The sequence below is a fragment of the Parasteatoda tepidariorum genome, chromosome 9 (assembly GCF_043381705.1).
Source record: "Parasteatoda tepidariorum isolate YZ-2023 chromosome 9, CAS_Ptep_4.0, whole genome shotgun sequence".
NCBI lineage: Eukaryota > Metazoa > Arthropoda > Arachnida > Araneae > Theridiidae > Parasteatoda > Parasteatoda tepidariorum.
In genome coordinates, this window is record NC_092212.1 from 65,766,895 (window position 1) to 65,779,519 (window position 12,625).

The following is a 12,625-nucleotide window of genomic DNA, read 5'->3' on the forward strand; positions in this document are numbered from 1 at the left end:
TCAATATGATTTATTTTTTCAGTCACAATAAACAAGAAGACATTGAAATGAAGAAATTGTCATAACAGCTTAATATTAAGATTAAAATTGGATATATGTATAGGTATAAATGTAATGAGCATTTGCTGACTCAATATATGCTGCTAACATTAAAGACCATCAAACACTATTAAAAAAACTTAGCAAAATCTAACAGTAAAATTATTTAAAACAAAATTAATATTTATAGTCGCAGTCAGTATTTTGATGTTATTTACACGTGACAAACACTTGAAAAGAAGTTTCAAAAGCATTAATTCTTAATTACAGAAGTTGTTAAATCAAATATAGTGCTTAAATGGATAAAATAACAAATAACTTTAGTTAATTAATATAAAAACAAAGTATAGAACACTCATTTCAGACTTTCATCCTAAAAAAACTGATTATAGAAACACAAAATAACCAACTGTGTACATACATAGGAATTTTGAGAAATTATATGATCGAAAAGGAAATGCTTTAAATGAAAATATTCAAAATATTTAATGAATAATACATACCAATAGCTCGTGATTTCTAGAAATAACGATGTCTCCGACATATAACTCCGAGACGGCCACCAATATCAATCGGTAATTCTAGGCCTAAAGAGTTAAACACGATATTTGTTTCTTTTTTTACAAAAGCTTCAAAAAAATATTAATATGTTTCAAAAAATTACTATTTAACAAAATAAAATTATTTGAACCCTTAACATATTTTTGAACGCCACATAATAGTTATAACCAAAAACATTTTTTTATTACATAACAGGTCTGCACACAACAAGATGGCTGCGCCCAGCTTCGATATGGCATGCGATGATATTTCAGCATTTCAAGTAAATTTTATATTGCTTTGTATTTTACATTTATCTGAAAACGTGTTATGTACCTATTAATAAAAATTCAAACCTTTTCCCCCTTTTCTGTTTTTATTTCTGATCTTCTTAATTAATGCTGATTGCGCAACACCGGTTTTATTTTTCACATTATTATTTGTTGATTTACATTGGTATTTGATGTCAAAAAGTTCACATGTTTTATTTACTAAATGTTCGAGACAGCTGTTTCAAAACTAAACATTTACCCAAAAATTTGAATCTCAAATTATGATTAATTATGTGACTATATATCTTGCAATAAAAGTTATGAAAATATTCAGCTGATTATTTAGGGATCATATTAATTTATTATAAAAATGAGTTTCATTTCACAAGTTAATGTGCAAATCGCACAATTTCAGCGCAAAAACATACTTATAATGCATTGTAACGTAACGAGCATATTTTAACATAACAGAGCTCTGAGCAGATTTTTGAAGAAAATGTCTGGATGTATAGTTAGATATCTTGCAGGATTTTTGATGTTTTTATATTTTTCTCTTCTGATTTTTTTTTTTAAAGAGATAGTTTGTTTTATTCCTTTTAAGATTTGTGTATTAGGATTTGTAAAAAATTTATAAAACTTTTGTCGTATTTTCTGTTATTTGTGACACTACGTATAAAATGTGTGTGTTATTAATGTAATAAGAATCCTTCTTTCAAACTAATAAAGAAACTTTGATTTCCTTCTATCCATAGTTTCCTTTTGAAAATAGAGACTATAAATTAAATTCGAAAGGGGTTGCAAACAAAATTCTTGTAATAATTTTAATAAAGATAAACTTTACTATTGTTTTCTAAAAAATATTAAATTGTAAATGAATTGTGCTGATTAACTTGTTTGATCTGCTGGCCTTAAAAATACAGATGAAGGAGGGGAGATATTTCTGGTAGGTGGTTGACGAGGCCTCCAATGAATTTTAAATTTGCAATCTTCTTTATAAAAATGGTAAAAGTTTGCCCGGACTTGGTTGACTATGAGTTATATCCTTCGAGTTATCCTCCTTTTGTGATTTTTCTTTAAGTTTCCTGTAAGCCGTTGTCTAGAACGGGTTTCCGACTTGCATGAGGCCGGGGGCCACAATTCAGGGGTCTGTCTAAGTTTTTCTGAGAGGTACCTATTTTGTAAAAATTTAGACATAATTTGTGAAAAATTATATTAAAAAATCAACACCAAAATATGGATTTATTCTTTCTTAAGGGATACAAAAATAAAATTTTTAGAGTAAGTATTTTGCTGAAGTTGAATTTATGAAGGTACCGCTAAACGGTAGTAAATTCGGCTTGGACAGACCCCTGCAATTAAAAATACCAGTCAAATGGCGGGCCGCAAATTTTGTTAAAATTTTATATAGAACTCTTTTATGTTTGAAGGAGCATTAAATATTGCTGTTAGATTTTTATCAAGTTGTTCAAAAGAAAGGTAATGAATTGCAAATAATAATAAGTATTTTCTTGGATGCAAAACTTGAGAAATAAGTTTTTTCGCACCTCTGGTACGTTAAATTTCACAAAAACGAGGAAATTAGGTTTTTTTGAACAAAAGAAAAGTATTTTAAACCCATATATATTTTTTATGAAAATTGTCCACGAAAAAGTTAAAAATAATGTATATTTTAGCTCTCAGGCCACTAAAAAAGACGTTGCGGGGCCCCAGTTGGTAACCACTGGTCTTAAAATTGCCAAGACCTGGCTATTATTCTACTGCAGATTACGATATGAAAATCTCCCCCATGAAAGGCACTTGTAAAATCAGTAAACCCCATGTCTTCATTGGACAATTTACTGGGAGATATCTGTTCTCTAATGGATTATGAAATTCAACTATGATATGATATGCAATTTTTACATTAAGAGACTATCATTCTGTTGAGTTCAACCATTAAAGAACCCACAAATCAAATCTCAAGCAACAATTCTTCAAAATAATTACCTTTTTCCGGTTCGGGAAGATTTCTGTACCGGTACCCGTGCCAAAAAAATTACTAAATTTTGCAACAACTGGATAGTGGCATGTGAGAAAAAGATTAACTCAAAGGGTTATGTTGTAGCAAACTAATAATTATTTTTTTTTAATGTTTTTTAAAGCATCGAAATCTATGGGTATCTTAGTGATTATAGTTTAATTAATTGATAAATTAAAGATATATGCAATAGAAATTACATCATTGTTATTTTAGCTTTGAAATTTACTGATGTTATAAGTGCAATGTTTTCCTATTTTTAAATGCATCTAAACGAGTGTCTTACATTATTGACCAGACAGGAATTTAGATTCACACAATTTTTCCTTAAATAAAATAAAAATGTAAAACATCACAAATTAACTCATGTAAACAAATATGGATATTTAGTTATTTTAATTAAGCATCTTCTTCATTTTGTCAAAACATAGATGCAGAAAGAGTTTGAAACAAGTTATGATAGGGAGGGAAAAACAATTGAACATCATATTAGTTTTTGTGAGATTATTTTTGCTTTTTTTTTAAAGAAAAATTTACTGTTACTAAATTAATTCTTCTTTATTTAGATAATTTACTTTATTAACAATTTTAAATTAGGCTGAAAAATGTGGAATAATTTTTAAATAAATGTTTTTAATATTTTTTTTCTTTTCGAAAATTATTGTTGTTTTTTCTTACTTGTAACATAAAAGTTTAGTGAAGCAACCAATTTTCATTGGCCTGAATGAAGCCTGCTATTTTATTATTGTTTGGAATTTCTATGAACTTTTCTTCTTCAAGAAAGATAGTGTGGACTTGACTCATTACTGGAAAACTATTTCAAAAAGCAGAGTCTTAGTTTTAACAGTCTAAGTGTAATAAATTTATTGTAAAATACCTAATGTGTTTTCAAGAAAACAGTTTAAATGATGTGTTCCAAATCATTTCAACTTTTGTTTGATCCAGCCTTTTATAAATGACTATATTTTTTACGAGCAATTGTAAAAATATATATATTTTGGTGTGCTCCATTTTTTTGAAAACACATCTTATTAATTGTAATGTTTCTAAAAAATAAGTTTAAATAATTCAAATAATGTATTTAAAAATATGTTTTATCAATCATTTCTTCATAACTCTTACTTATATGATTCCTTCTAGGAAACTCTGAGGATTATGCGAAAAATTGATGACAATATTGTTCATTCATTAAATACTACAATACCCACAGCTTCTTTTGCAGAAAAAGATAAGGCGACTGACCAGTGTAAAGATCTTTATAGTCAGGTAACATTAGTAAACGCAAATTTTATTTTATGTGAGTAATGACATTATATTACTATGACTAAAGATTAACATCTTTTATTAAATGTGGAATAATTAGTAAAGTTGAAATTTAAATCTAGCAATTAGTAAAGTTTAGTGTCAAGTCTCATAACTTTTAATTTTTTAAGTGACTTACTAGGTGATCATTTGTTAATTTTATTTGTAAATTTCACAGCAGATTCAGAGCTATTGTATCAGAATGACAATAAGAAAGCACAAAAGAGAAAAAGAAATGTTGAAGATAAAGAAAATATAGAAGTAAAAAGATCACAACGAGATAAACCAAATTATCATTTAATAATTTAAGTGGAGTGGATGAAATGACCGAGTTGCCTGAAGTTAATGATCAGATGAGTCAAAGTATGGGCATTGGTGAAGCAAAAAATAAATTTACTGAAAGTATAGCAACTAAATATTATTTTCCAGTATTTAAAAGTTTTTTAAATACACCAGAAAGCAGCAACATGTTTAATGTTCTGTATAAAAATCAAGTTCATCAATATATGTCCAGTATTTTAAGTGGAACAAGAGCAAAAACTAAAGCTTTTGGGGAGCTTGATAACCTTTGGTTTGATGAGAAAGGAGAGAAAAAAAAATATTTACAAACTTTAGAAGAAAACGAAGTAAACCTATCCGCTATATCTGGTGTTTTAAGTGGAACAGAGGTTAAAGCTAAGCAAACTTTTGAGGAGTTTTATAACCTTTGGTTTGATGAAAAAGGAGAGAAAACAAAATATTTACGAACTTTAGAAGAAAACGAAGTAAATCTATCCACTATATCTAGTATTTTACATGGAGCAGGAGCAAAAGTTAAACAAGCTTTTAAGGAGCTTTAAAAGCTTTGGTTTGATAATAAAAGAAATCCAACAAAATATTTACGAACTCTAAAAGAAAACAAAGTAGTTCTACCTAATGTCTCCAATATTTTAAGTGGAGCAGGAGCAAAAGCTAAACATTTGAAGAGTTTTATAACCTTTGGTTTGATGAGAAAGGAGAGAAAACAAAATATTTAGGAGATTTTACTAACACAGATTTTAAAGTAAGTAATTTATCAGGTATTTTAAGTGGAGTAGGAGCTAATGTCTGTTGTGCTTTAAAAGATTTCCATAAAATTTCCTTTGATGAAGATGGAAACAAAACAAAATATTTAGAAGATTTTACTAACACAGGTTTTAAAATGGGTTATTTATCTTATGCACTCAGTTCATCAAGAACTAACTGTGTATCTGTTTTAAAAAAATTCCATAATCTTCGTTTTGATAATGCAGGGAGTCCGACAAAATATTTAAGTGATTTTATTAAATTCGAGAGAAATTTTGAATCGCATGATTTATGCGGCATTCTGAGTCAAGGAGCTAGTTAAGAAGAATTCCATGATTTCTGTTTTGATAATGAAGGAAACCCTAGAAAGTATTTAAGTGATTTCATTAAGAGAGAGTTTGCACCAAATCTTTTATCTATGTGTTACATGGAGCAAGACGTAATGTTTGCTCCACTTTAATAGTTTCATATCACAAGGAATAGTTTCATCACAGGGAATCGTAAAATTGGCTCATTTTTTAAACTTTTTGTTATCGTCTTTTCTCATCCTTGCGGTTAAATTTGGTGAGTTTTATGAAAAACATGTTAGACATCACCCCTTAATGCAGAATTAACATTTTTTTAATCAAAACTATGGTTAATCAATTTATTTTATTTCAATTTAAATCATGTTACTAAACATTTTTATTAAATTGTACATGCATTTTTATTTATCTATTGCCTTGCTTGTGTTATTGTATTAATGTAATTTTAAAAAGAATTAAAGCATTGTTTTATTGCATTTTCAGTTGCTACAATCATATGAGAAAAGAGAAAAGGCCATCAAGAACTGTGTAGACCTCAAATCAAAACATGTACAATCACTAAAAGATAAAAGAACTCAAGATAATGATAATTTTGAACTCTTAAAAGATCGTAGAAAAGCACAGACTCAAGTAACTTTATTTACCTTTTTATAATTAGAATTTTCTGTTATACAGTACAGAACCCGTTATCCGGAAATCGGAAAACCAAAAAACCGGAACGAAATTCGATAAATTTTTCAACCATTTTTTAAAATAAAAATTTTTTTTCCTCATAAGATTTAGTATTTTTCTTTCTTTTTCGAAAGATGTTTACCTTAGAATCATTTTGGAACTAATCATAAGTGTATTACGTCATCATTTTTTCTTCTTTTTAAGATTATTTCCAAAAAAAAATTTTTTTTACTTGGGTTTAACAACAACAAAAAACGGCTTTTTGTAGCGATTCAGAAAACCGGAAAAATCAGTTATCCGGAATAGCAATGGTCCCGATCGTTCCGGATAATCGGTTCCCTACTGTAGTTAAAAAGTAAAAAAAAAACTTTTTATAAAATCATTGTTTTTGTGTATTCACATTTCCCCCCTCATGTTTTCATTCTATTTTTGTGTGTTGTATTTTAAATTTTGATTATAAAAATGTTTGAAATTGCTCCTTTTGGTTGATTTCAAGCATTAATGGGTTCTTATAAAATCATTTTTTCTTATATTTCATTAAAACATTTATCTGGCGATTGTGTTGTTTATATGAAAGACTTGGGACAGTCTACACAAATTCTTCATTGTGTTTCAAAAAGCTATTTATAGTTTTCATATTGATAATATGATGTACAAATGCACTTTGATATTATCTAGTGGTCATGCATAAAAATTTTAAAGTATCTTATTAGAAATGATACTGAGGAATATTCTGGTCTAAAAATACCCCTTTCGGAGAAAAAATGTGTTCTATCACTAAATTTGCCCAAACCCTTCACATGAAATATGTTTCATTAATATGTCATCTGTATAAATTTATTATTTTAATAGACTATTAAAATTTAAATAAAATGAAGAAAGAAAAATCAAATATTCGTGTAACTGTTCACTGTAAAGCTACCAAATGATCTAACTATTAGGAAATTGAATAAAAATTACTGACATGCTATAGAAAAATTGGCAGAAATAAAACAATTGTTCTTTTAAAAAATAACTACTATTAATGGTTTACAACTTTATTAAAAACAATTATAAATTTCAAAACTTTGAACTATCACTGTAAAGCTGCCAAAGGACCTAAATATTGGAAAGTTAAATTGAAGTAACTGACCTGCAACAGAAAAATTTGCTCATTTTTTATACTTAAAAAGCGTAAAAGCATGACTTACATTATTTTTCAATGAATAACAAAACAGTGGGGAAAAAATTTATATTGAAGCTGCATAAGTTTAATTAAAACATAAATAACTAATCTAAAAAATACTTTGACTACTTCAAAAGTATATTATCACATAATGACATTTATTAAATGACATTTCTATCTGCTTTTATCTTCATGTGTACTCTGCTAGGTGCTAAATGACAAGTTGTCCACTCCAAACTATATACTTAGTAAAGAAAAGGCACTTCTCCAGCTGTTCCAGACAGGCAATTTTACTTTATTTACTGTAACTTAAATATTTTATGACAAACTCTGTCTAAAAAATTTAATGAAAAGATATCAAGGACCTGAGTAGAAATAAAATAAACTGATTTTTTTTCTTTATAGCCAGGTTTATTAAATTAGAAAGGTTTTCTTTTAGAAAGAAAAGAATTGAATAAAAATTATCAAGTCAATTTTTAGTAATTTTTTTCTCACTTTGATCATAAATTAATGCATTGTAATGCTTTTAAAACATATATTCATTATCTTTTCTTTCTTCATTTCCAGTTTCGACTTATGCAGAATGAGCTCAACATTGAAGAGGTTCTCAAAGATCGTAGTTTAAAAGTAAGTTTAACAACTCAGGGTGCGTAGCCAAATCTTTGAATCAAAAATAAGCACTTTTTAAAAACTTTTCAAGCACTTTACAAAAATTTTCAAGCACTCAAAAAATTCATATTCAACCAATGATATTATTGAAAAATAAAGAGTTTTAGCGTTAAAAAAACCCCCAAAAGGAAACGGACGTAAATCAAAACAATCAGTACTTTCCCACATCACCGAGTAAATTCAACTTGACCCTGAACTCAGAACAAAAGTACCCTTACCCCCTACGTCTAAAAAGTGTTAGAAGTAAAATAAAATAAACAAGAATAAAATTAAATTAAATTAAAAAGAAAAACATTTCATAAGGATCTGATATTCTCTATCCGAATTGGAGCACTCGGGTTTCGGTTTTAAGTGTGCGCGCATGCGCAAGTCATAACGTGTGGGTACGACATGAAGTCCGCGTGAATGATTACGTAGCAAACACCCCATTTTACGTGAAATGCATGGGATCCACCAGATATCACTGAAGAAAAAAAAAATATTTGTGGAAAAAAAGCACTTTTTAAAAACACCAGCTGAAAAAAGCACCTTTAAAAGCTTTTAAAAACGAAATCCCCAAAAAAGCACCTTTAAGTACTTTTTACAAACGCTACGCGCCCTGACAACTTGATGTTTTATTATAGCTAAATTTGGCTAGTGCAGTTAGTACATAATTGCAATTTACTTTTTTAAATAATTGAATTAAATGTCAAGAAATATTTTCAAATTAGCTAAAATATGGAATTATTTAACAATTGTATCTCTTTCCTCAAATTTGGTTTCAAATATAGAATCTAATTCTGCTGGACGATTTTTGAATAATTTCATCTAGTGATCAGTTTTTACTTATTAAGATGAAATCATTATCGTTTATGACTTCAACATGAAGTTCTAATTTATAAAGAGGATGTTTAATTCTTTGGTTACTGCAGTGAACTCACTGGATAATGCACTGACCCACAAAGTTTGCATGTGTGTAAACTGACGTTCGAATTTTCGAGATGATATTCTGAGACTTTGCAAGCATTAGAAATAAAATTGCTATTTCAGTTCATTAAAAAATATCTGTAATTTATTTCAGTGGGATAAATTTTAAACAAAGATCGACTCACGAACTCACATTACGTTTTTACACTCATACTTAGACACTTGTCTTTTTAGTCATTTGCACTGCAAACAACACAGTCTTTCTGACTGTGTCAACATATTAAGTGCAACTCAAAATATATTAAGCGCATTTGAAAGACACTCTTAGGTGGTGTTTATCCATTATGAATAGGCAATAGTCAATGAAATATTAGCCAGTGGCAGTTTGGACCAGTTATCAAATGGTATTACAGGGCATGTGATTCTTCCACTTATTCTCGGACTTCCACGAATCAATAATTTATATTCCGACGGTTTTCTTGAAATTTCGCAAATCTAACATTTAAATCTCGTTACCAGAACATTTTTATCGCCCTTATCAGCACCCTCTTTTTTTAAAAGTTCTTGTTTACAGGGATAACTGCCTTTTTTATTGCAGATTTGTTGGAGAACAACGCAACTTCGAATTAACAACAACAACAAAAACGAGACAGTAGAAAATTTTCATAGTTAATTCCTCTAGAATTTATGAACTAAACAACGAAAAGTATAAATTGATAAACTAAAAAGTGATTCTAAATTAGCAAAAACTTTAAATGAGTAGCAAATTTCGATTTGTAAAGGAACAATTTTTTAATCCATGTGATATAATTGTCTCTTTTGTTTGGCTACGATTAGATTGAATTTTTAATATGGTATTTCGACATGTAAATCTTGAATTGCATTTCAACGTACTCGATATCTTAATCCATTTCGATCTAATTCTCTTTTCTTTTACTTTTCATGCAATTTTTTTCACATGATTTTTAAAATTTCGATATTATTACGACCCACAAAATTCAATTAGTTTATTTATTAGTCACTATTGACAATGATACCACTGTTTTTTCGATCAACCTTTTCACAGTTATAGTTACTGATATCCTCGTAGTTTTATAAATCCTGATATATTCATGCAATATTAAAGAACAAGACATTCGAATCTCATATTTATTATGTTTTGCACATTGTTACGTTCTGCCACGCTCAAATTGTGCTAAAACCATGCAGCGTGTAAATTGTTTTTTTTGCTGTATTTGCTGTTGATTTTCAAGATTTTTTAAAACCTCAATATTATTAGGGCACAAGAAATTCAAATAAATTTTCTTTCTCTCTTTAAATTTCTCATATGTTACTTTTCTACACCAAAATAAGTATTTTGTTTATATTCTATGTTAAAAAATATAAAATAAGTTCTGAATAAAACAGCACATAGGAAAAAAAATTTCAGACAATTTCTTCTTCCGATGCTGGCGAATGCGCTTGTTCACACATTATCACAGAAAAGCTAGCTAAATACAGCCCTCTCAATGAAAGGTTTAATAATCAAAAATGTTTTAAGTAAATAACTTTTTACTCCACAAATTTGGATTTTGATAAAAATTTCGCATTTTGATTTTTCTTTTTTATGTATATATTCTGTCATATAAAATTACAGTTAAGAAGTGAGATAAAAGTATACATAGTTTTCAATTCAATCATTTTTTGACCACCATTTAATGAAAGGATAAAAATCAAAAAGTTTTCCAATTGTGTGCAAAAATGTTAAGTCTGTTATTTACTATGCACATTTTATATTTACATTAAGGAATAATTAATTCTTGTCTCATTTATTTTGCAGGTATTCTATGAAAGATGCCGATTTTACTATAAACCATCTGATCTGAAGATTTGACAATAGTGTTGACTAGGTTCATCTTTTGTGTTTTACAAATTGCCTTAGATTAAAAGCCATGAGTTATAAAATCAATTATAGATTTGTACATAATTTAAACTAAAAAGATTTCATTAAGACGGTGTTTAGAACACTAATGTCGCCATAATAATTTGTACATCACAAATCATTTATTAAATATTTTTGTAGTACTAGTGAATTGTTTCATTTTCAAATGCTTAGTGATCATAGATTAGACTTGCTTTTTGAACTTTAGAATTCTTTCAAGCTCTTTCGTGAAGGTAAGAAAAGAAACTTTTTGAATGCCCTAAAGCTTGGGCACAGCTTTAATCTAAGACTTATATCTATTAAAACCACATCATACAAGAATTTAAATATTTTATTCGAGTTAAGACCATTCCTTTGTAAGTTTCATCAATATTTCAACTAATAACACCGAATTACTAAGACCACTCTGAAATTGTGCTGCTAGGAAGCTAACAGGAAGAAAAAAAATTTCTTTCCTTCTTTTTTTTTTTTTTTAAAGCTTAAAAATAATCATTACTTCTTTTGAGTAATTTTACTCACAGTTTAAAGTTAATGTGCTTTTTTTTTCCAGCTTGATGAATCACTGAAATTATATAGCTAAACTAAATTATATGAAGTAAAACTTTAAGCATAAGTAGGTAGATTCTTTCAGTGACAAACAGATGTTTTTCAATTGACCAAATTTTTGAATCATTTTTTGGCAATAGTGAGTGCTGATTTTTTTTCCAATTATTTTAATTTAACTTTAATGCATTAACTTTACTATTTCAGAATTTCTCTTGGCGAGTTGAATTTATTATTTTAAAGAAGTAATCAAGCTGTAATTGAATATTATTTTAACTTAAAACAAGCAGAATAAAAAAAATTATAACCTCTGATTTCAGCCGAAATGTTGATTCGCTATGAAAAGTGGCATAATCAAAATTTCTTTGGCAATTCTAGTTATAAACAGTATGAAATTTTATTCCATCTTGCATACACTCTCAATAGCATAAACTTTATTTACAAAATTTGTAACTATTAATATAAAAAGTATGATCATACGACTTTAGTAATATCAAGGCTAAAAAAGCATTGAAATATCCTTAACTTCTGGCAGAGGTGTTTTCATTCAGCACATGTGACGTCTTGACCAATTGGGGATTGTTTTCAAGTGTATCACCTATGAAGGCTTTTTAGGGCAATTTAAATAAACATTTGTAGAAAAAAAAAAACAAGATTTTTATATTTAGGGTAAAAATTTTCAAAAAGTTGTTAAGACTGAAAATATCAAATTTTAAGGGATACTGTATTGCCCATTTCCTAAAATTAAAAAGAACATCTGATCTTTGCTCAGCACAGTTTATTACTTAATAAGTAATACTGTTGATTTGAAGGTTTTCTTTTTAAAAAAGAAAATGTCAGCATTCTACATAATCCACCTTTATTTCGAGGGCAAGCTGGATGAGCTTTAAATATTCTGCTGAAGTAACTAGGAATACTTTTCAAAAATTTAGGTACAATATATAACATAAACGATTTATTCAGTTGCAAGTACCATTTTTTTACATCTATAAAAAAATGGGCGATGGGTACACTCTTCATTTTCTGAAATATATCACTAAAGTTCTACGAGTGCATCCTTAGCACGGTGCGTAGCCAAATTATTCAACAAAAAATAAGCACCTTAAAAAATATCATAATTAGGCAGGGTTGGAAAGTTTTTGTTAATCGACGGTTTTATCTTGTTTTAACTGTCATGTCAAAGAACAAAAGTAACCTTTTGGCATTGTTTTTGATAATTGTGAAATTTTG

At 28.2% G+C, this 12,625-nt stretch overlaps 2 protein-coding genes across 3 annotated transcripts in view; one reads left to right on the plus strand and one right to left on the minus strand.

The window, feature by feature from the left end:
- The window catches only part of LOC107457201 (karyopherin alpha1), a 29,929-nt gene extending 29,249 nt beyond the window's left edge, over positions 1 to 680 (minus strand). Inside the window, exon 1 of one of the 2 annotated variants that reach the window (XM_043052585.2) lies at positions 543 to 680. Coding sequence is in view for 1 of the 2 variants with exons in the window: in XM_043052584.2 (XP_042908518.1) it covers positions 461 to 583 (123 nt within the window). In the remaining variant the exon portion in view is untranslated. Of the gene's footprint in view, positions 1 to 460 lie in introns of both variants that reach the window. The other variant, XM_043052584.2, reaches the window with a different exon arrangement.
- On the plus strand, positions 556 to 10,998 carry LOC107457204 (Coiled-coil domain-containing 58). The gene is made up of 6 exons (XM_016075304.3): positions 556 to 614; positions 796 to 862; positions 4,009 to 4,134; positions 6,003 to 6,149; positions 7,924 to 7,983; positions 10,751 to 10,998. The coding sequence occupies exons 1-6, from the start codon at positions 571 to 573 to the stop codon at positions 10,802 to 10,804; spliced, it is 498 nt and encodes a 165-aa protein (XP_015930790.3). The 5' UTR covers positions 556 to 570; the 3' UTR covers positions 10,805 to 10,998.
- Positions 10,999 to 12,625: the final 1,627 nt, after the last annotated feature.

What these genes read in the sequence shown, in the direction of transcription:
- LOC107457204 (XM_016075304.3), top strand. Translation starts at nt 571, where the DNA reads ATGTCTCCGACATATAACTCCGAGACGGCCACCAATATCAATCG. An exon ending in GTAAAGATCTTTATAGTCAG is followed by an intron (nt 4,135 to 6,002) that starts GTAACATTAGTA and finishes TTGCATTTTCAG; the next exon opens with TTGCTACAATCATATGAGAA. An exon ending in TCAAAGATCGTAGTTTAAAA is followed by an intron (nt 7,984 to 10,750) that starts GTAAGTTTAACA and finishes TTTATTTTGCAG; the next exon opens with GTATTCTATGAAAGATGCCG.